This window comes from Leguminivora glycinivorella, chromosome 22 (assembly GCF_023078275.1).
Source record: "Leguminivora glycinivorella isolate SPB_JAAS2020 chromosome 22, LegGlyc_1.1, whole genome shotgun sequence".
NCBI lineage: Eukaryota > Metazoa > Arthropoda > Insecta > Lepidoptera > Tortricidae > Leguminivora > Leguminivora glycinivorella.
In genome coordinates, this window is record NC_062992.1 from 7368324 (window position 1) to 7393229 (window position 24906).

The 24906-nt window shown below is 36.7% G+C and overlaps 1 protein-coding gene across 2 annotated transcripts in view; it reads right to left on the bottom strand.

Annotated features, from left to right (window-relative positions):
- Positions 1-24906, bottom strand: part of LOC125237685 (transcription factor AP-2-epsilon) — a 100304-nt gene that overhangs the window by 60292 nt on the left and 15106 nt on the right. The window contains exon 2 of one of the 2 annotated variants that reach the window (XM_048144831.1): positions 12926-13035. The exons of the other annotated variant lie outside the window; for it this stretch is intronic. Within the exon in view, the coding sequence (XP_048000788.1) occupies positions 12926-12985 (60 nt within the window). The 5' untranslated portion in view covers positions 12986-13035. The remainder of the gene's footprint in view (positions 1-12925; positions 13036-24906) is intronic. 2 annotated transcript variants of the gene reach the window in all.

The following is a 24906-nucleotide window of genomic DNA, read 5'->3' on the forward strand; positions in this document are numbered from 1 at the left end:
GGTAGCCTATGACGCCTGCCACTCTAGAGCCGCCACATGCGCGTTGCTGGCCTTTTAGGGTACCTTTACACTAGAGATGCGCTACGTGATAGTGTTTCATATCCACCAATCATGTTCACTGTTCACAAAGTGTAGCGCTAGTGGGAACGGGTTCGACTAAGCTGATTGTGGATATCAGACGCATCCATAATACATATCTGGTGGAAAGGCACCCTTAACAGTCCTCAGCTAGCTCGCAGACTAAGGAGCGTCCGCGGGAGAAAAATCCTCCTATTGCGATAACCGTATTTACTCGTACCATAAACTTGTTCAATGTAAGTACATAAATTGTCGCATCCCAAACAAAAACTATCGATAAAGCATTATATCGAACACGAGAGAAAACCAAAACCTAATAATCATTGGTTTTCTTAGTCATAAATCTGCGCATCCACACACCCTGGACCCGTATATGGTCGCACACTGCGGGTTCTTCTTCAATCTAGCGTTTTCCCGGCCTAGCGCCGGGGTCCGCTTTCCTGCTCAGTCTTCTCCACTTTACCCGGTCTTCAGCATTCTTAGACATGAGATTGTTCTCTTGCATGTCCGCTCCCACGACGTCCAGCCAGCGCTTCTTTGGGCTACCGGGGCCGCGTGACTTAGAGCCTTGGACAGCGAGATTAAGGCATCTGTTTTCGATGTAGGCTTAGGAGGATTTTTTTCCCGCGGTGCCTTTCCACCAGAGATGTGTTATGGATGCGTTTGATATCCACAATCAGCTTAGTCGAACCCGTTCCCACTAGCGCTACGCTTTGTGAACAGTGAACATGATTGGTGGATATCAAACACTATGACGTAGCGCATCTCTAGTGGAAAGGTACCCTAACGGGCCAGCAACGCGCATGTGGAGGTTCTAGTGTGGCAGGCGTCATAGAATACCGTGACTGCTTATCACCAGGCGGATCGTACCCGTATTTACCATGGTGTGGTACCTATGAAAAAAATTACTTTGCTGAAATGTATGTTTTAATTACTTCCTTTCATCAAATTTATGATTTTTGTAATTTTTTATTTTACTAAAATAGTGAAAAATTGTTATATTTTTGCTAAACATCAACGGTATAAAAATTTTTGGCGCCTAATTCCCCATAAGTTGATACCAGAGACGATTTTTAAATTTTAGGATTTTTTTTTCATAGTAATTTTTCATACAAATTTTGGCGGTCGAAAAAACGCATTTTGCATAAATATATTTTACTATATTTTTAGTATGTTAAAAAGACACACACAAAGAACTAAAAAAACCAAACTTCGGCTCTGTGGTAATTATTATGACCCCCAAGGCTATATCTCCTCTACTACCAGTACACGGCGGGATGTGAGATGAAACGAAAAGTGGCACGACTCGCTGAGATGAAGCGATAAGTCCGCCTGAGTTGTATAACCTACTGTGATAAAACGTAGGTAATTATTTAAGATCAATCTTAGTTTTATTGTTGTGCCATTATTCAAATTTGAGCCTTGCCTAGCTAACATTTGAAATTAATTAAGTTTCAGGTTATAAAATTGGTTCGTGAATGATTTGACTTTCTTACGTATACTATTTCTTATATATATCTATCACTTCCTCGCCCCTCCTCGTCCTCCTATCTCTATCTTGATACCGTATATTTATATTTTCCTATCTATTTCCTATCAAGAGCCCCCACCTATCAAACTTAATATTGTATAAATAGAAATAAAACTATGCCTTTATGTGTTCTATTCTTGTTCTTGTATAGTGTGCCACTGATTCTTCTGATTAAGATTATCTATTATCTACGATTGTTTCAAGCTTATTGTATCTATTGCACTATCGCCCGACCCAGGGCTCCACGGAAGACCAGCGCTGTGGCACTATCGGTGCCAGAGCACATGCTGAGTGGTGTCCTCTTGCAACCACAAACCAAACCCCATATAACTGTACTGTTTAGTATGTAAGTGTCAATTATTATTATTTTTTCTTTTTGGTTGCAATAAATGCCTTTTCTTTCTTTCTTTCTTTCTATACCTAAATTTTTTTTCTGGGTTCCTCTAAATTTAGAGAAACCATTAAGCATGATTTTCGATTAGGAATACCTATCCTAGCTGCTATACATATGTATGCAATATGAACGAAACTAAAATAGCGCATAAAAACATTGAACTACTATGTACTACGTACTAGAAATGACAACTCGAACATATTCTGTGCGCCGACCGGCAGCGGCGGCAGCGCGAGGCGCATGCGCGTGAAGCGAACCGTGTCATAGAGTAAGACTTGGCCACCTGGACGCGACACTTTTAGTGTAGACCTTTGTTTTATACTTTGTGTGTGAAATACTAAGTAGCTTACTTTTAGCACTATTATACATTTTGTTATATTTAATTTCTACTCAGTGAAATAAAAATACGTAATTGTTTTTTTCATAAATTTAAATTTCCCTTGAATAAAATTAGTTTTGTAAGTTTCTGTCGCTCAGAATAATAATCGCGCCATTCACCTTGTTTTACCTCCCTTAAATACCGGTTGCATTAAATACTATTTCAGTTTTGGTGTCACTATTTTTCGTCAATAATGAGAATTATAATACAAAAATAATTCAAAATCATGCTTATTGTATAATATTATCGACTAAAATTCGTATTAGAACCGTGTAATATTCAAAACTATAAATTGAAATAAATATTTTTATATTATATATTGAAAACAGAATATGATCACAATTATTATACCTTATTACCTACATGTCATGTCTGCGCGATTCATCTATTGGCCGCTGTACACACATGGCCAACAGTTCCACCAACCCCCTTGGCCATGTGTGTAGAGGGCTACTTGGCCGTAAGTTGGCAGTTGGCGCTTGCGCTTGCCGGCCAACCGATTCGTGTCGGTTTTTTGTCCACACATCAAAGGATCTTGGCGCCAATTGCCAACTGCGTTTACACGTTGGCGCTTCATTCAGTTGGTCGTCAGCCGTCAGAGAGGACGGTAGTGAAATATTTACGAAAATAATAAGTTTATCTATGTCAATAATAGTGTAGATTTTAGGAAATAAAATAACCTTGCAAATGTTTAATGTATTTCCTAAAAAAGATAAATGTTCTTATCATAATATTAAAAAAATTGTTAATATATCAAATAATTAAATTTTACTACGGGGTTATTATTTTTTAATCAAATTTTTCTGTCAATGTCTATGATCTAGAATTTCCTAGACTTTTCCATTCCACGTCCATCTTTCATGAAGAGCCAATGCCAAGTGATTGGTTCGCCAATGTGTAAACAGCGGCTCTTATCTTGGCCAAGGGGTTTCACAAAGGGCTGGTGGAACCGTTGGCCATGTGTGTACAGGGGCCATATGATTCCAGTTGTCATAATGGCGGCCATAGCTTCGCGTTTAAGGAGCCCGTCCCTTCATTATAATAATTACTTAAATTAAGTTAGATCAAAATAGCTCGTCTTATAACCGATGAAATGTGACACCGTCACTTTTATTAGATTTTTTCGTATGGCTTCAACAGTATCTTATAGCACAGGAAGGCATTTTTTCATTTTATTTGTGTGCAGTCAGAGACAACGTCCTCCTACCACGCGCAGAGACTGACTGAGGCAACATAAGTCCATTGGACTTATGTTTGTGGCGCAAACTTTTTGTTCGCCGTGTCCTCTCTAGTACATTATACCTCAATGCATAAAAATAACCTAACTTACCTAAGGAGGTACATTAAAAGTAACTTTGCTGTTGAAATGTAACTTAAGAGCTTTCATGCCGCATCTGACACCTTTACATATACTACAGCCAAAAGCTTCCTCATACAGCGGCGAATCTATAATATTGTTTCTTTCATATCCAGTTTGTATAAGCGTGTGTGAGTGTGTTTATATGTGTGCGTGCGTATCGGATGGAATTGAACTTTTTTAATGAGCCCGAGTTAAGGAAAGTGACGAAGCTTTTGATTGATGTATTATGCCAAAATTGGGTTTGGGCAGTTTTAGTGAAACCGGGTCCTGTTGCTATGGTTGCTAAGCGAATAAAAAAGAAGAAAATGGTATTACTAATACAACACATTTGAAGCTCCTACAGGGTTAGCACATGATTGGCGCGACAGTATCTCGCCGCGACATAGAGCACACGTCGTTTTCTTGTTGAATCAATGACATAAGACATAATCTCGCGCCAATCATGTGCTAGCTCTGCTGACCTGAAGTACGCCTAAAACTAGGTGAATACAATGACGAAACGTCTTAGGGATGTTCGAGATATATTCATATTCTTCTCATAAGAAGGCAACTCACATGCAAGTAGGTTTATATTTTCGTGATGATCGATACGAGTGCAACTAGTATTGAAACTGCTGCATGCCGACTGCGGGCCAACTTTGCAGTTGCGTCGGCGGTTTCCATACAAATTGTTCCCCATCTATTCGCTCTGTGCATGACTGGTGCTACCCTCGTTTTGCGGGATTTTCCATGTTAACAATACAATACAATACAATACTCCTTGTACATATTTTGCAAGTAAGTTAACTTTTATTATGTCAAATTAGTTCTAACCGCCGCCACTAGCATTAATGTTGGACAAGGGCCACTCATTCATGTCCATTGTGTTAGCTTTCGTCATTGAGTTCATAATTTTCATTGATTTTATATGTATACTGGCCTTTATCAAATTATCGGTAGATATAAACGTGCCTGAATAAGATTGGCCCTTTTAAAAAAATAAAACATTAGGCGGGAACCGCATAAATCTTGACAGATGTCACCGTGAAAAAAAGATATAATCGGCATTATGGAAAAACTAGAAAAAGCAACCGTATAACCAAGCTGTGATAATTTTAGGAATTTGTGTATTGTATTGTTAATATCGACTGTGATTGTAACCCAAACTGTTCAGTATGAGATTGGCATTGTAATAAAACAACGAGCAAGGAGAAGTTCTTTCATTTAAGACCAGAACATAGCCTTCAGTTCAGCAAGAGGGATCAAAGGCTTACTGTCGCCTAAACCACGTCCACAACTTTATGAACGGCAGGTAAACAAGTTAATCTGTATTTTTGAGTATTGGAGACCGAGTTATATGATAAAATGATATTAGTGGTCATATAACTGGTAATATCAACAAGTATGGGAAGTGATCGGGTCATACCGATTGTTTGGAATGGACTTGCTAAGTTATGGATTGAGATACAGACACTTATGAGTGGAAAATGTTGTTTTCGTGTTTATGCAGAATACTTATTCTAATTAATCTGTTTTAATTCAGGAATGAATGAGCATCAGTAATCAGTATATTTTATTGCTTTCATAGACTTCAGGTCAAAGAAACAAACATCCATACTTAATATTATAAATGGGAAAGTGTGTGTGTCTGTTTGTTTGTCTGTCTTTCATGGCAAAACGGAGCGACAAATTGACATGTTTTTTTAAGTGAAGATGGTTGGAGGGATGGAGGGTGACATAGGCTACTTTTTGTCTCTTTCTAACGCGAGCGAAGCCACAGGAAATAGCTAGTGAAATATAAACTGAACAATGTTTTATAAACACATGGGATAATTTCTTTTTGGAATAAATACTAATGATGTCTAACTTATTCAGTAATGATAATTATTTCAGAACTAGTTTCACTGTCATATTTCAGTTTAGTGTAAATATTTCATTTTGTGCTTTGAAGTCAAGTGACATCATAATCATTTTATTGGCTTTCAATTCTTTTACCGTTTACTTTTGTCTAGTGTGCTCAAATGCCAGTTGCTTGAAAGTCACATGCCTTTTTGGAGCTCATCTATTCAGGATGAAGTTGATGGGGATGAACTTTAATTAACATTAAGTTTAACATTGTTGTTTTTGTGTATCAGACTAGGAATGTATTAATCTTTTGACATTGACAGTTTATTTAGTCATTGGTGTTGGATTTCTGTCTAAGCTACTACATTTAAAGTATGACTACAAGGTATAGCAAGAAATCAATGATGGTAAATTATGAGGATGTTAAGCTAAGGATCAGGGTGTTGTATATAAGAAAAACAAACCATAATAAAGAAAAACAAACCATAATAGTGACAGCTCTGGACTAAGGAGGTGGCCGGTGACATGTGTTGTTTGTCTCAACACTAGTGATCCATTTTTTTTTTGTTACATGTACAAAAACATATTGAAAAAGTTTTCCTGTATATTACACATCTAATATACTTGTAATTCTACATAAAATTGTTTTACATAGGTAATGTGGTTAAAGGAGGAAGTGAATATTTAGGTACTATAAATAAGAAGAAGGAAGAGGTAATAAAAGGGGAATTTAAAATAAAGCTTATCTAACATATAATTATAATTTGCAGATTGGATGGTGGTACTGATTGAGGAGGAGGATCAGTACAGCTAGCAATTAATGCTGATGAACTTAGCTGCTGCACTAGGATAAAACAGCAGAGAGGTCCAGGATATGGCCATGAATCAAGGATGAAGAACCCGGCACAAATTAATGCTGATGATGGTCTTAGCTGAGGCTTTAGGCTAAGACATCAGGGAGGTCAAGGATACGGTCATGATTTAAGGAGTGCATTGGGTTCAAGGATGGAGAACCCGGCACAAATTAATGCTGATTGTCTTAGCTGTGGTGTTAGGCTATGGCATCAGGGAGGTCAAGGATACAGTCATGATTTAAGGAGTGTGTTGGGTTCAGGGATGGAGAACCCGGCACAGATTAATGCTGTAGGTCTTAGCTGTGGTGTTAGGCTGAGACATCAGGCAGGTTGAGGACACGGCCATGATTTAAGGACTGCTTTGGGTTCAAGGACGGAGAACACAAATGGTTTCAAGATTTTAGGACGAGTGGTTTCTTGGTTTTGTTTGGAGCAACTCTTATAAGGAAGGTTGGAGAAGTGAGCACTGGAGGTTGAGGGACTATTTTTCAACATCATCTGGGTCTGGTGGCAGTTCATCACCTCAACTTAGGAAATGATGTCGCGGATCAAGTATAGTGTTATATTAAATCAATTCCTTAGTATTCTTGACAAGGTCAAGAGTTCAGACAAACATAAGTTACCCTATAGGGTAGCTAAGACTTGTTATCAAGGATTATCCACCTTTTTATTTACATGGGATGGAGAGAGAAATTTATAGAATCCTTTCCTTGTCGAGAAGACTATGATAAACTTCTTTCATATATGTAATTTTAGTAAGGAAAGTAAAACATCATGTGAAAAGATAGGATATCTTGAAATTTATTGCCATAGAAATAAAAACACTGATTAAAGGAATGAAACTCAAACAACTACTAGTGATAGGACGTATTTGTGAAATTTGTAAGGTGTCAGAATGGGTGCTCGCGGTGATTTCAGTCAAAGGAAATAGTAAGTCCAATGTACTTAGGATATGTTTAGGAAAGTGAACGATAGAGGGCGTGAAGGGCAATTGAACGCAAAACTGACGCGTACAAATATATACCGTGGTGCAAGTTGTTACTAGACGTCACTATTACCATTTACCACTGCAAACTGGTTGGCTGGGTGTAAGTATTTCGCTAGATGTCGCTGTACCATCTGCAAACTAGCGAAAGGCGTTCTACGTATGGTTAGTTGTATTTAATTGGCTGTGATTTCTTGGAGAGATGGGTGTTGATAAATAATAATAAATAAATAAATAAATATTATAGGACATTCTTACACAGATCACACAGTGGTTGAAAAATTGCATTTGATCTTTTAATGTGCTAATGTTCTGGATAGTGTTCGCGCCTGGAGGCTTTTACACATGATGATTGTAATTTGGTTGTATTAGGCTCGGATTCTGTGTGAAAAATAAACCTAATTAAAAGTCCCGTCATAAATATGTGACATTCCATGTCAAAAGGGTGCACATGCTTTGTGTGTTATAAGGAACCTTAATAATAGATGGCGATGCATTCGAATATCTTGATAAGTTGATAACTCTATCATACTATTCAATTTTCATATTTAGATTGTCGCGCTGACAATTTTGTGTTACATTTCAAACAATTCATTAATATCATGGCATGATCAATTAGTCATTTGTAGGGTTCCGTATTTCAATTTATTGTGTGATGCATTTTCATTGGATAAAGCAGTTATTTGTTCGGGGATCCAATTCTAAATTTTTGGGCCAACGGTATAATATGTCCTTTTGGTAGATTTGGTCAGTCTGAAGTTGGATGTTTTTGCCACGCCCCTATTCCTGTTCCTTAAGCGTCTCAAGTTGACGACTCTGTGTGGAAATATGTCAATGTGGGTTCTTACGAGCTTTAAAATGTTAAAATATATTGCGATGGTAATGTCATGGTTCATAATGATATATAAATAGTTGTCGAGCTGGCAAACCGGAGGGCGAGTTGGCTATTATTCTTATAGCTCGCTTCTGCAACACGAGGACACCATGCCGGTCAGCGACGACGCTTCTGAAATTCTAGACTAGTTTGGCACAGAATGGAAAAGGACAAAATAACTACTTCGTACTGCTGCTGCAGAATTATGCTGGACTCCTAGACACCCCTAGAGTATGTAGAGGACCATAGAGGACTACATCTACCTGAGGACACTTTAATTTCATTTAAACAAGACTTAGAAAAAGAAATTGAAAGAAGAGTAAATCGAACATGGAACAAGTATTGGTCATTAAAGGAAATTTCAAAGGTAAAAATGTCTACAAAACAAAAATGAAGACTAAAGCAATGGAAATTTGCCTATTTATTACCCTGCCTTATATATGCATGCCAAACCTGGCCCACTAGGAGAGAAACATTTAGGAGAATAAAAGCATGTCAGGGAGGAGTTCAAGGAGGCTACCTAGGACTGAGACTGGAAGATGGAGTAAAAAAATAAACGTTCGAAAGAGGACCGGGGCAAATGAGCAGTTAAGCAGGTATTACGCTTTAAATGGAGATAGGCCGGACACGCAAGGAACCGAGGACGGACACTGGCCAAATGTGGTAAGCGAGTGGCTAACCCAGGGAAAGAGAAGAAGTGGAAAACCACTCATAAGATGGAGCGACGGCATAAAAAAAAAAATAGTAGGCTACAGCTGGCCAGAAGTAGCAAAAGGAAGAGAATGCTGGAAAGCATTGGAGGAGGCTTTACCGTTCAGGGTGGTCCTTATGAAGATGATGAAGATGATAAAAAAAAAAACATAACTGTAAATATTTATCAAGAAAATAAAAGCTTATATTATATTATTATATGTTTGTGCTTGAGGAAGAACAAGGACAGTATTTTGGGTGCGAAACAGATTCCTGCTAACTTAGTGCGTGCATACTAATTCAATTTGGATGTCCCATTTTAGCAATTGGTCGAGGGTAACGCTCAAAATTCGGCAGAGGTGACGTGCGGAAGGATTGTGTTGTTCATGGTAACTACTGGCGGTCTCCTTCCTAGGTTAAAGTGGAGAACCTGAGTTATCGATACATTTAAGGACGAGCCCATTAACGAAACCAATGTACTAGGAGTTTATGTACGTCACGGGTGATTGACGTCTTGAAGCTATCGTTGTTCGGAGCAGTTAGTATGTCGTCAGCAAAAACATACATTTGTATTAGAAAGCATAGATTGGGCCATGGACGAGCCCTAGGGGATCCCAATATCTACAGAACCACAGTCAGATTTTACCGAACCACTATTTATTACAACGGATTGCTGTCTTTCCTATAAGAAATCGGCCATGAACGTTAAAACAGAGCCACCTGGACCGTGGTGCTCAAACTTTTTGATTAGGACGTTGTGATCGCAAAGGTCAAAAGCATTCGTCATGTCGCAAACGACAATGGTTACATGTAAATGGTTCTCTTTAATAATTGAGACACATGAGCGATTTCGTCGATAGGCAAATTGTTTTGTGTGTATTAATTGAAACTTTTCTAAAAAGTTATGCGGCCGATTACTCACTCCCGCTTTTAAAACTTTGGACATAGTGGGAATTATACTTATTGGCCTAGGTATAGTTCCTCAACTCATCTTTCTGACTTTTGCCTTTATAAACGGGAACGACTGTTACATTTTTAAGTATGGTGGGTAAATACCTACTTTAATAATAAAAAAAATGTTAGTTAACTGAACTATGCCTAGGTAGTCCAACTTTGAGCATTAGCAACATAGTTGAGGTATCATATACATATATACCACAGGTGTTTTTCTTGTAACAATATTTGTCGCTATATGATTTTATACAACTCATCAAAGGTAAACCGAGACCGATAACTTAACGGAAACGGGACTTGAGGTGCACGAATGTGTAAGAGGTACTTCATTAGTCAGTTCCGGGCGAGCGATAGGTGCATTTGCAGTATTTGCAGCAGATAAAAAAAATATTGATATCTTAGCTAACCGGTTCCGCGATGTGTATTGTTCGTCCCGGCTATCTTTTAACGAGTCCAGATTGCATTGTCGCTTGCTGGAGACGCGTGTCGTGACGGTGTTTACGATTTTCCAGAGAGTGTTTAGTTGATAACCACTACTTTGTAACGTTTTAGCGTAGTATTCGCGTTGTGCGATGTGCGTGTGATAGAGATTGTTTAAATTATTAATATTTTGATTGCGATATAATTAGTTTCAATATCTCATTACTATGCGGGTGTTTTTGAGCGATTTCAATTAACTGGACGAGAAGTTTTTTTTTATTATTAAGTCGTTTGTGACCCACGGATAGTTATATTTCTTGTGTGTTTGTACAAGACTGTATGGAAAACAGATACTGGCAACGTTATTTGAAATATAATGGATGTTAAATGTGTGATTTGAGCATTTTGTTCGATTTTTGGCCAATCAACTGAATAAAGATGTTTTTTTTTTATATACTCTATGACAGTAGTTACGCTATACATGTTAAGTTTATTGGATTAAATTTCTTGTTGTGTTTCGGATTAAATTATTATTCCATACGACTATCGGTTTTGTTATATCTTATGATCTATTTTTGTTTGTTAATGTAAAATTGAATGACAATGTTGGTATGCCTATAGGTGCAAAATTTAATAAGTAGGTACAAATTCATTGTTTTTTTTATCACTGATCTCTAAGCATATTATCTAATTGATAGTTGATACTCGTAGTTCCAGTCGTGACACTGAGAAATGCTCAAGGCGAAGGGACTCGCTTAACAACGAGGATGGCCGATGTACTTATTGCACTCTTCCTGTTACTGTTGTATAGTCGTATTATTATTGTCTGAAAAATGGAGCCTTTGATTTTTTTTATTGTTATTATTGATGTTATTGATAAGTTTGCTATTGTCAAAACTCGTAAATTTTATTGTAGTTGTGTTATCATTAACAAGCATGTCAACACCTGGAGGATTAGGTATGTTACCATTACCGTTGTATCAGACGAATGATTATTGTCTGAAACATGCAGCTTTTGATTTATTTGTTGTTAATTTATGTTTTTGAATAGTTTTCTATTGTTGAAACTCGTAACTTTTATTGAAGTTATGTTATCATTACAAGCAATGTTCAATGATATGTTATCATTACCACTGTTGATCTCTAAACTAGTAGGCATAGGAAGTAGGTTTGTGTTATGTCAACAACCTAGGGATCGGTTGCACCAATCCGTCTGTTAACGAATTAAACGTTTGTAATATTTTTGTATGGTAATGTCCATAGACTTCTGCTGCGAGACGTTGATGTGCCTGCTAGCTGTTGTCTGCGGGTGATGCAACTGGTCCTAAGCGAAGGGCCTCGCTTACACAGGAAGGCCGAGTTGTTAGCTTTCGTCATTGAGTTCATAATTTTCATTGATTTTATATGTATACTGGCCTTTATCAAATTATCGGTAGATATAAACGTGCCTGAATAAGATTGGCCCTTTTAAAAAAATAAAACATTAGGCGGGAACCGCATAAATCTTGACAGATGTCACCGTGAAAAAAAGATATAATCGGCATTATGGAAAAACTAGAAAAAGCAACCGTATAACCAAGCTGTGATAATTTTAGGAATTTGTGTATTGTATTGTTAATATCGACTGTGATTGTAACCCAAACTGTTCAGTATGAGATTGGCATTGTAATAAAACAACGAGCAAGGAGAAGTTCTTTCATTTAAGACCAGAACATAGCCTTCAATTGCCAATGCTGCCTCCTAGGAGTCCTAGGGCCCATTTCTCGAAAGTTATAATTAATTCTAATAATATTAGTGTGTTGTCATGGCAACCCATACAATTTGACAGTTCGTGGACTAATAATATTAGTCTAATATCGTTCGAGAAATGGGCCCCTAAAGTTGAACAAACATGATCTTATTATTAATTATTAATTAAATGAATAGGTATGGATTACTGATGTCAGTATCCCCGTGGTAAATGTAACTGACCCTAAGCTTTTCAGGTCAAAAGTCTATTCCGAGTTGTTGACATGTCAAGTTGGTACTCCAAGAGTCAAAAGTTCATCGGTAAGTAAGAGAACATAGAAAACGGTAAGTGTGTGTGGGAGTAAAAGGTATCTGTGCTTTATACAAATAGATTATACGGTTAAACCTACTAAGTTATCAAAACAAATTAAAGAACTTACATAAGCTTTACAAAGACACACTGATTCGAATTTATTGAATTGAAATATTTATACTAAAGTACATGTTGCGCCATCTTTGTTTTTACTACAGAAACCAAAATTTTCGCTGGCTTCTGCCATCTACCGTTGAGTAGCGTAACGAAAGCGCGTAACACATTCATTTCGAATACAGAAAGAGTTTACCCGTGAATGGCTAGATGGCGCTGTTAAGAAATTTTAAAATCCGGTTGATTTACAGAAGTAATGTTTTATTTTTACCTTGTTGCATATTTAAGCACATATATTATTAATACATAGATTTTTTTAATTTGCGGATTTAAAACGAGACCTTATAAGTAACGTTTTGTTAATGGACTTTAGCCATCTAGCGGCGAGTAGTACAACGAAAGTAAAAATTGTTACACAAGTTCTTACCCAGGTGGCGCTACTGTCATTCGACACAGCTTGGAATGTAGGAACACAACGGAAAGTCATTTTGTATGTAGATATTATTCTAGTAGTCTAAGTGTGGTTTCTTCTCACAGCTTACCTAGAACAAAACAAAACACTTACTTAGTGATCATTGTAAATAAAACAAATACAAAATCATACAATACATCAAACGAATCGGATTAAGAAAATTGGATCGAAGACAAAATATATTAAATCTTAAATTTTTTTTACACAATTTTACAAGAATCGGTTAGGAATTCCGACAGAGGAGATTATCACCTAGACATACAAAAGCAAATCGAATGAAACCTTCGAACTCTTTGTCAATTAGACCGTATCGTCACCTTAGTCCGTTTTCACATTATCCGATCCGAAATCGGATATAGGACTGATATGCCATACATTACAGGCGTCCGACGTTACGCGTGCTTATGGTGCTTCCACACTGGCAGTTGTATAACGTTATATAACAAGGTGTGACAGGGATAGCGCGATGGCGCGAAGGCGATTTATAACAGCCCAGTGTGCGCACTATTACGCCACAGTATAATAAAGAGTACTATCGTACAGTATGGCCACTCCCGCTCCCCGCTGAAAGTGCCGCCCACCCCCTCTCGGTTACCTCATAGTTACCGCCTGACAAAAACGCGAACAGTCGACCTGTCAAATTTCACTCAACAAGCATGGTACGCGATCACCTACACGAGCTTAGAATGTGTGCTAGGAACGCGTCTCTTTCATATATTTGATCGCCAGTGTCCGAGGTGTGATTACGCGGACGCTTCACTGAAATATGTTATATAACTACCTACATATATACATACGTATAAACCTTATGATACCATGCCATAATATATGTTGGTACCGCTTTGTCTGTGACGGACTTATCAATTTCACTATTTCGATTGTTAATATTGAGACAACTACCTTAAATTGAATATCCACTTCGATGTTACGAAACTTCTCGCAACGTCTTTCAAAGTTGAATAATCCAATAATATTGATTTATAGACGTTCGGCCCGACAAGATAATTCGCCAATGATTGCCAATCAGACAATATAGTACCTGATTGCTTTGAACAGATTAACATTGCTTGAATGCCTCGGGAATTTATTATAGTTAGGTATACTGTTTCTCCAGAAACTTCCTGCCCCGCACAGCTAAACTGTGGAATGAATTGTCGCCTGCGGTATTTCCGGACCGATACGACCTTCAAATCTTCAAGAAAAGAGCGTACACCCATCTTAAAGGCCGGCAACGCACCTCCAACACCTCTGGTGTTTCGGGTGTCCATGGGCGGCGGTGATCGCTTACCATCAGGCGACCTGTCTGCTCTTTTGCCTCCTATCCCATTAAAAAAAAAAAACTAGATGTGGCTTCACGTGCCTTAGGCGTAGGTATATGGTGCCTAAAAGAGAGGCCTATGAGCAGTGGGCGATAAAGGGCTAACATGATGAGGATGATAATGATGATGATGTGGTGTTTGATGCGGCACCTGTGCCTATGTGATCATTGACTTAAAATAGTTCAATCGTTAAACATATCTTTACACAAAATTATATTTCTGAAGCTACTCGTAGCAGTAACATAGGTACTATAGGTAGTAGGTATTCGTAGCTAGACTAGGTAGATAGCTAGAATATTCTTTTTGGGCACTCCTCAGTAAAATATATATTATAGCGGATAAGTATTTTGTATTTTGTGCTGTATAGTCGTACATACTTGACAGGCACATCACATTATTTTATAAAAATACGGATAGTAATATGAATATGTATAAGTACACAGTTTCTTAATATTAGGCTTCCATTTTGTTAAAATAATCATTGACTGTCGTAGCCATTATAAGTTTACCCGAACCCATTCCAATTTCGAACTTTTATTACAAAAAGACCATAGACTATAAAAACTGTAATGAATCATCCAGATATTCAAAGTGAACTTTTCGCGTCTGACCTGACGTCCACAGATTCAAAATGATCCTAGGCGTGGAGCGCTGGCTCGTGCCAAGCCCGCGGCTACGCTCACGTACAACTTTTTTATTGACCAACTTACAGAAAAAAATTACACGCGCCAACCAATCTAAAAACTTAACTTGTAGACTATAAGGTTGGGTTTCGAGTGGTAATAGTTTTTTTTTCTTAAAGTCGATTTTGGTGCACTGACGGCCAGATTTTATGCTTCATTGTAGAGCTCGAGTTAACAGCACTTACTGAGCGATAAATCATTTTAGAATGTTAAAAGAAAGCGTAATATAACAATTATCCGTAAAATTCCAACAACAATACGTACGGTGTTTGTATTCAGTCAAGGACTGTCGTTTTGGTAAATAGCTCTTTGTTGGGAAGTGCATGAAATGATCTATAAAGAGAAGGAGACTTAAAAGTTGAAAAACTTAGTAACTTTTTGTTATTGTCGTAGGTGAGGACGGCAAATTTGGGGTTACGCGAATTTTCCATGTTGTGAAATAGGTACCTACATTGCAATTTTTTTTTATAAGTACAATATAATTTTCCAGTTTGGAGTAGTGCTTACATTTATTTTTAAATTCGGAACATTGTAGTTTATGATTTGACGATATTATGCTATTGGAAACTTTTCACAAGTTATAGTTATGCATCAAATATAACGTGAAGTAGGTATCCGCGATGACCTCAACTGTGAAACAATATATATATAATATATATAATTATAATAGGTATTCAAATATAACACTAGACACTTAAGTGAATTAGGGTAATTCCGAATGACAGAAATGCTCGGATAATTCCGAAAGGGGAATCTTGATATGATGGAAATAATGGTATTTTTATGCGACTTTCGTAATTAGACGACTTTCGTAATTACCCTAATGCGCCTTATAATTTTTTCAAGTTTTTAGTGTATCATATCGTTCAACGTGCATATTTTTGCAAGTAGTATTGAGTGAGCCGATGAGCCATCATACATTATTTTTACCCTGCATTTCTAATCTGAACCATAATTAGTCTCTCCGTAAAAAAAGTCATATGAGACAACCCCCATTTAATGTACACCCTTTAATGCACAACCAGATAATAACAGTGTAAGGTCTAAAGGTACAGTAATTGCGGGACAAGTCCGTTTTTGTGATCATCAGGGTCACGCATGCTCAGATATTCGGTTTTTATATTATAAAAGCTACCAGTTGTATCAAAATTGTATTTGATTGTATATATTGTATACATTTATTAATATTTTATTAGAATACAGGTGAAAATTTTAACATTTATCAGTTGTATGAAAAACCTTCAACATTGATTTAAGGGATCAATTTTACAATATTCATTTAATACTAATAGGACAGATTCTTTATTCAGTATTGATTATTAAAAATTGATGTCAAAAATGCGTTTAATTCGGTCGACCGCGGTGCTCTGTTAGCTCAAGTCAAAAAAGAACTGCCTGAAATCTACACATACCTTTGGCAGTGCTACGGAGCACCATCAAAATTATTGTTTGGCAATGAATCAATTTTATCAAGTATGGGCTGCCAACAGGGCGACCCCCTTGGGCCCGCAATTTTTAGTTTAGTCATCCATCCCATCATTTCTAATCTAAATTCTAAATTCAACTTGTGGTACTTGGATGATGGCTCTCTCGGCGGGGACGCACCCACCGTGCTACAAGATATACAGTATATCATAGATAAATTCTCAGAAATCGGCCTGGCTTTAAATTTTACCAAATGCGAAATCTACATTCCAGATCACGTTCCCTTGAATACAAAAATAGACATTTTAACCAATTTCAACGCCATTCTACCAAATATTTCTGTTCATTCGAAAACATCCCTCACTCTTTTAGGCTCACCTATTTTTGATGAATCGATCGAACCCGTTATTAACTGTAAGTTGAATTTATTTAATAACACCTCAGATCTTCTATTTCAAATAAATCCCCATATGGCCCTTTTCATTATCCGGTTTTGTTTATTTACGCCTAAATTCATGTATTTACTCCGCAGTTGCCCAATTTGGAAATTTCCATCTATTTTGTCCTCCATAGATTCCTCACTTCAGGCAACTCTCTCCAAAACTCTCAACATCCATCTTGATACAAGGTCGTGGGCCCAAGCGGTTCTTCCTGTAAGGCTTGGTGGTCTGGGTGTCCGCACTTCGACCAGTTCGGCTCTACCCGCTTTCCTGGCTTCTGTATACGGCTCGCTGTCTCTCGTCGGTATTATTTTAAACCGTACTCAGATACCTGATGATGAGATAGCGAGTCTGCGATGAAGGAGGTCAGGGAGGCCTGGTGTGAATCATGTCCAAGTGCGGACATCCCGGTCGCCCGTCACAGCCAGCGGGCTTGGGACTCTCCCCTCCTAAAAGCAGCCCATGATACACTACTGGTTGAGAGTCCGGACGATTTTGAACGTGCCCGAATCCTCGCCGTCTCAGTTCCCGAGTCCGGCCACTGGCTTCGGGCACTTCCATCGCGACAGATTGGCACTGTTTTGGACCCAAGTAGCTTGAGAATAGCTATATGCTTAAGGCTTGGGTCCAAAATATGTATCCCTCACAAGTGCTCCTGCGGCAAAAATGTCGATGAGCTGGGCCGACATGGACTTTCATGCAGCAAAAGCGCCGGTCGCCTGTTTCGCCATGGCACCATTAATGATTTGGTCCGTCGCTCGCTTGCCACCGCCTCTGTGCCTGCAGTTCTCGAACCCACAGGTATGGTAAGGGACGATGGCAAGCGTCCCGACGGGGCCACTTTGGTGCCGTGGAAACTAGGCAGAGCCCTGGTATGGGACGCTACTTGCGTAGATACCTTCGCGCAGTCCCATATCCAGGCGACCCGCACTCAGGCCGGTGGTGCGGCTGACCAGGCCCAGATTCTCAAGCGCCGCAAATACTCGTCCTTGCTTAAGGACTACGAGTTTGCGGCGCTTGCTATGGAGACACTGGGTCCTTGGTCGGCCGACATGAAAGCCTTTGTGGGAGCTCTGTCGGCTCGGCTTATCGACTCTACTGGAGACCCTAGAGCTGGCGCGTATTTCTCGCAACGTATCGCACTGGCGATACAGCGAGGAAATGCCGCCAGCATAATGGGCACCATGCCGCAGGCGGATTTGTTAGATGGTTTTTTCTTTTTATAATTGGGTTCTTTTATTTTTATTATTATTTTCTAATTATTTCTTTAGTATTATTTATTATAAGCTTATTTTTAAGTAGTGATTTAGTTATAATTTAGTTTTATTTTATTTGTAAGATTTTAATTTAAGTGTTTTTATAAGTATGTTTTAATGGTTATTAATTGATTAATTATATTGAGATTATATTAACATTTAATACTTAAATAAGGAAATTTCATTAAAAAATGTCATACTGGAAGAATATAATTATGAACACAGTAAAAACTTTTTCAAAGTCTATGTCAATTGCTGATAATCATTAGCGCGACATTTTAAAAATTGATTTTTATTTTGACATGTGGAATATCAAAACCACCAAGGTTCTCCAAGGCAAAGAGTGTAATGAATGAATTAGGAATAGGGCATAATAGGGTATATAAATATAGATTGATTATTTATTACGCAAGTGTTTTCGAGATTTAGTATACATATTACAAAATTTTAAATTCTGCGTAACGAATGTGTTTCAATAATTCTTCAAAATTGACTCATAAAGTCAAATTTTGTTTCCATTATGCATCCAAAACATACGAATATTAATTGGCTTAATCTTCACATTCTTTCGAAAAAACGGAAGTCGTTTAAATCCTTCACTTTCAAAAGATAGTAAAGCCGATAAAAGCATAAAATTAAAATGCTTTCTATTATCTACGTGGTAGTGTTCTTTTTCAAAAATGAGTTCGCGAATGCGTATTCAAAATTGGTAGCCTGTTGGTTTCAACATTCCATGCTCGAGTTCTCTTTTTAAATTCGGGTGGTAACAGCCAGTGATTTGTTTTCTTTTTTTCGCTGGCCAGTAGTTTCGATTCGAAATTTTCATTAGTGATGTTATTACAATTTTTAATCTTTGACATTATTTACGTAAATTGGAAATCCAAGAAAAAATCGTACTATGGTTAATGTCGTTTTGAGTGTTGCCAGGTTACAGCTTCGACCCAAAATTAGGGGTAATTTTAGAATAACATAACGCTGAATAATGTATTTTATTTGAGGTGAAATGAGATGCAGCACGGAGGTAATTTGGTGTGTAAGTACTGGTTATTACTAATAAAGCACAAACATGAAAATGTTCTTCATTTTCATACGTTGATGTTAGTCACTTAGTACCTTATGACCAGAAATAGTGTAAGTATACAAATAAAATGTATGTTCAAAATTTTCTTTTTTAATTTAGTTGCCTACTTCAAAAATGTTACTGAGTTATCCAACAATTTTCCTGTTTAGTTATAACAAAGTAAAAAGTTACGCCACATTAAGTATGCCAGTTTTGTTTACAGAACGTTTTTTCGACACTGCCATTAAGTAACCCATTGTCTTAACCCATCTAGTTTAAACAGTAACGGTGATAGCATCTCACATTTGACATGCCAAGCCCTATTCTTAAACGCTTTAAAGACATTATTAATATTTTAATCACCCACAAATCACGTGGCAAGATCGTTGTCGAAACACTCTTAAGGGGCGTGGTCGGGTGATGGATGCCGGTGTATGCCAAGATTGAATGTCCAGCTTTAATAACACACACTTTACATCTACACACAAATATATCCATCTAAACTTTACAGCCATTAAAATAGAGGTGACTACAACTGATTATACAATCTGGTGATGCTTAAAAACTTTTGTTTCCAACGCATGGAAAACGTTAGAAAATGAATTTGATTTTAATGAAGGAAGTGAGTTATTAATATTGGTTCGGTTTGTTCGTGCAATTTCTGTTTACAAGTCTTTAAGATACCTACGCCTCTGTTCTGGAATGCTAATTATGCGTGTTTTGAGTAGTTATTTTGAGGCCGAGATATCGAAGAATCTTCGTCGTCTTGATACGAACGTCGTCTTGAACAGCATACACTTATGACATAATTATATTGAAGTTGTTATGCCTGTGTTTATAGTCTTTCATTTCAAATACTGATATCCACTGCCATAGTGATATACTGGGGACGCTATTGCTATGTCTTGTATGGGAACCCTGCATTTTATGATTAAGCACTGAGACTTGGCACAGTTGTTCATTGGGTGGCCCTGAGTAGATAAAGATCGGGAGGCATCGAGAGCCCCCTTAATTTAGGAGGGAGGAGGGGGGAAGGCTGGCGCCTCCGCGCTTCCTTTGAAACCATATTTCTCTAAAACTATACAAAATAGGGCATGCGATATATCATTTTCGGATAAATGAAGGACGAGGAATTCATTTTTGGAACATAAAAATATGTATTTTAGAACAAAAATACAAAATAAAATGGGAAAATCTGAAAACGAGATTTTTTTTTATATATATTATTGCACATTTTATGAAAACTGTAATGGTTTTTTCTAAATAAAAAATATTATTTAATAGCTACATTTATCTAGTTTTAGAAAATGTATAATTTGTTATAGAAATATATTATACGATGAGTGATAAAAAATAATTTACATCGCCCGATAGGGTGATTTGAATGCTCATTTCAATAAGTTTTGTCAATGATTTCAGGTATAATCACTATTTTTAACACACGAAAGCCGTAATCATTGTATTTTATGGCTATTTTAGTGATTAATGTACTTAAAATAAAAAAAAATACAAAAAAAAAATGTGATAACTTTTTTATAACATTATCCTATTTTGTTCTTTCTATACAATATATATCTAAAAGCAATAAATATGACTGAAAAGCCACATTTGTGTAGTTTATAAAAATATATAGTTTGTTATATAAATATATTACGAAACGCGAGATAAAAAATAATGAAAGTGACGTGGCAGGGCGATCTTGATGTACGGTACGGGTCAGCTTGTATGATTCGATGAGGTGAGGTAAAGGTACTCAAAGCTCTCAAAGTGTACTTATTTAGAGTACTTCAAATTAAACAATATACTTCTATATAGTCTGAATTTAACTATTTATATTACATGAAATGATCGATTGATATGATAGGTCTGATCCTAATACATCTTGTGAAATAGTAGTTATCTATATGATTTGCATAATTTATGGATAATTCTTACTTGACATATTTATTATTCCAGATCTGCGTCCTGTACTTTGGTTAACGAGTGCCGAAAATAGTTATTAACCAAAAAAGACCGCCAAATTAACAGCATTTCACCGACAAAAGCTGCCTTGCACCATTTTTGTAAGGGTTATAGGTATATCAAGGTGTCCATTTATGGGGTCAACTAAACCCAATTCAAAATTTGCCATTATTTGCTACTTGTGGCTGGACGAAAGTCTGTAACAATTGGGATTTGGGAGCCTACTTACCCGCAACGTTGCCTGTTGCTGCAGAAACATGCCTCGAAATTGTCGGATGCAGGTGTAATAAAAAACAGTGCCGCGTAAGGTGCAACCGTAAAAAAAGACTTTTTAAATTAAATGTTCGGAGCTGATGTGCTTATGCAGTGGATGTTGTGATATATACATAATTAAATTCAGACTATTCATGTTGTTTTATTTGAATAACTCAAAATAGCTACACTTTTTGAGAGCCTTGAGTAGTTGAGTACTAGCCCCGATACACATGTTTTCGTCTAGTCAGACCATTTTTTGAGGTTCTCCTTTGTACAAAAGCAATGTCTTATTTCAAAAATCATTAATGTTTAATGCTAATACGAATCTAGTTTATTTTTTATGGCACTATTGCGCAATAACTAACTATCATTGATACTGAAAGGAAGAATATGACGATTTTTATTTTATCTTTTATGCATGGGTAAAACCGATTTAAGGGGGCCCAAAGGAAGTAACTAAATTCTGCTAGTAAACTAAAAAATCTTCAAGCCTATGCATGCAGAACTGCTTTAGGAGAGGAGAACGTGATTAAGACATTTTTTTTGCAATATAAGTCACATGCAATTTTATTTTACAATCAAAATAAACTATATTATAGGACTTTTACAATTTTCTGTACTGGGTCGTGATATACCTACATGTGTAAACGTTATTAGAATAAGTATATTTCTGTATTACTAGACGAACTCCACTGCATAGCGGGTAGTACCTTTACCTCACCTCATCGAATAATGCTAGCTGACCCGTACATTAAAATTTTCATTTTCATTATTTTTTATCTCGCGTTTCGTAATATATTTATATAACAAACTATATATTTTTATAAACTGTATAAATGTGGCTTTTTATTCATATTTATTGCTTTTAGATATAAATTGTGTAGAAAGAACAAAATAGGATAATGTTAAAAAAAATTATCACATTTTTAATATTTTTTAAAATTTTTGTATGTTTTTTTATTTTAAGTACATTAATCACTAAAATAGCCATTAACTACAATGATTACGGCTTTCGTGTGTTAAAAATAGTGATTATACCTGAAATCATTGACAAAACTTATTGAAATGAGCATTCAAATCACCCTATCGGGCGATGTAAATTATTTTTTATCACTCGTCCTATAATATATTTCTATAACAAATTATACATTTTCTAAAACTAAAAAAATGTAGCTATTAAATAATATTTTTTATTTAGAAAAAACCATTACAGTTTTCATAAAATGTGCAATAATATGTATAAAAAAAATCTCGTTTTCAGATTTTCCCATTTTATTTTGTATTTTTGTTCTAAAATACATATTTTTTGTTCCAAAAATGAATTCCTCGTCCTTCATTTATCCGAAAATGATATATGGCATGCCCTATTTTGTATAGTTTTAGAGAAATATGGTTTCAAAGGAAGCGCGGCGGCGCCAGCCTTCCCCCCCTCCTCCCTCCTAAATTAAGGGGGGCTCTCGATGCCTCCCGATCTTTATCTACTCAGGGCCACCCAAGGAACAACCTGTGCCAAGTCTCAGTGCTTAATCATAAAATGCAGGGTGTTGTGCAATAGCGTCCCCAGTAATAGGGGTTTAATTATAACAGAGTGGTTTTATTGATCTTATTTTGTTTTTGTTATAACCATAACCAAGTTCTTCATTGTAAAGAGTTATTTACTATGATCATTTGCATCTACATTTTCAATAATACCTACCTAAATAATATCTCGAGTTAGGAAATAAATGTACGAATCAATGTTTGAACATACACTTTTCACGTTTCTGATATTAAGCAGCAAAACATATCTGTCAATATTTTAATTTCATCCTTCTCCAAATTTCAGAGTAAATCGCGCAAATAGGCCTGAAATTTAAATGTCAAGAAACACAAGGACAAGGGTGTTGGTCGAAAACCCTCGCCTCCTACTTCATAACCTATCAAAGCCCATGTAACCAAAATCGATTTGCAATTAGTTCTATCAGTTATCGAGAAGCGATCGGTGATCGCCCATTATCGATTTTTTAACACTTGCAACACTCAGGTCGTGACCGGGCGGCACGCGCGCCCCCGGCTTACGCCGCGACAGTAATTGCTCGGGTAATTCGGTTTTAGTGGGCAACACTGGGCCGGCCTGGGCGGTGCGGCCTCTTAATTGAATCGTGTTGTTTTTGGGATTTTATAGGTTATAAGGTGGGATGCTACTGTAAGAGGAGGAAATTGGATTTGGAAGATTTTTTTATGGAGTTGAAGTGGATGATAGACGTACGAGCAAGTACGCGTACTTATAGATTTTGAATCGGTTGGGTTTTAAAGAACGCGTACTTATAGTGACACACAATCGAAAAAGGCCGTCGAGTCACAAGTACGCGTATATACTTGCTCGTAACGTTTATCACCCACTTTAAATAGATTAAAGAGACTTTGTAAACATTTCTAGCAAAAATAATACCTCTTATTTTAACTACCGAAATTGAAGTAAATATTTAAGTACGCAGTAGATACTGTTTAGTAGTCACCAACATCGGCTCGATTCGAACAGTACGATACCCCAAAAATAAGATGTGGATTGGATATGTTTTAGTGTCAAAAATTACGTTTTTGTTTTACGTCATATTTACACTGCTAAAAATATCCAACGCATGTGAAGTTATTATTTCAACTAGAAATTATGTATCCGAAAATATTATATTTTTCTATTCTATTCTATTTCTTCTCTGTTTAGTAATAATCTAAGTCAGTTCAGTAGGATCTGTATAAAGCCGATTTTTTTCTCAGAATTACTTCGTAAGCATTTATTATACATACCTATCATCCAGGATATACGACTAAAACATTCCGAGGCCATCCAAAAACTAAATTATAATAGAAAGAGCGTGCGAGCGAGACAGAGAATCTATTATAATAATTGATGGGTCCAGCGGTAAATCTGGAGGTGTCATGTCTTCCGGTATTGGAAAAAATTAAAAGTACGTCCATTTGAAGAGTGGCGGTCATAAATAAAAATGGATAAATCGTTTTAAAAAGTTTTTTGTTGTTTTTAATTAAGATGGTTCAGACCTGTTTTAGTTCATTCATAACGAGTTGGAGCTGGTCATTATGAGTGCTTGCTTTATTACATATAAACCGGTACACACAAAAAATATAGTAAAATATGCACGTATTTGTACAAAGGCGAACTACTACTTTACTAATTTTGAAGGAAAATAGAATAGAATAGAATAGAATATTCGTGAACACAGGCAAGACAAAATACACATAATAAGAACAAGACAATACAAGTCAAAAAGAAATGAGGAATACACGTAAACAATTAGAACCAACTAAAGTAATTATTTGTTAAGTTGTTACTCTTTAAATCACTGCAAGATTTTTTGCATAGGTACAATACGTAACGAGATAGATAGACCTATACATTGCATTAGGTACCTACCAGTGTGATTTGCATTGAGGCAATAGAAATTGATGCAGGTAGCATCAGACCAATACATTAACCTCCCAAAATGAAAACATACTAGTTAACTTTTGAAGAAAATGAGCAATAGTAACAGTAAAAA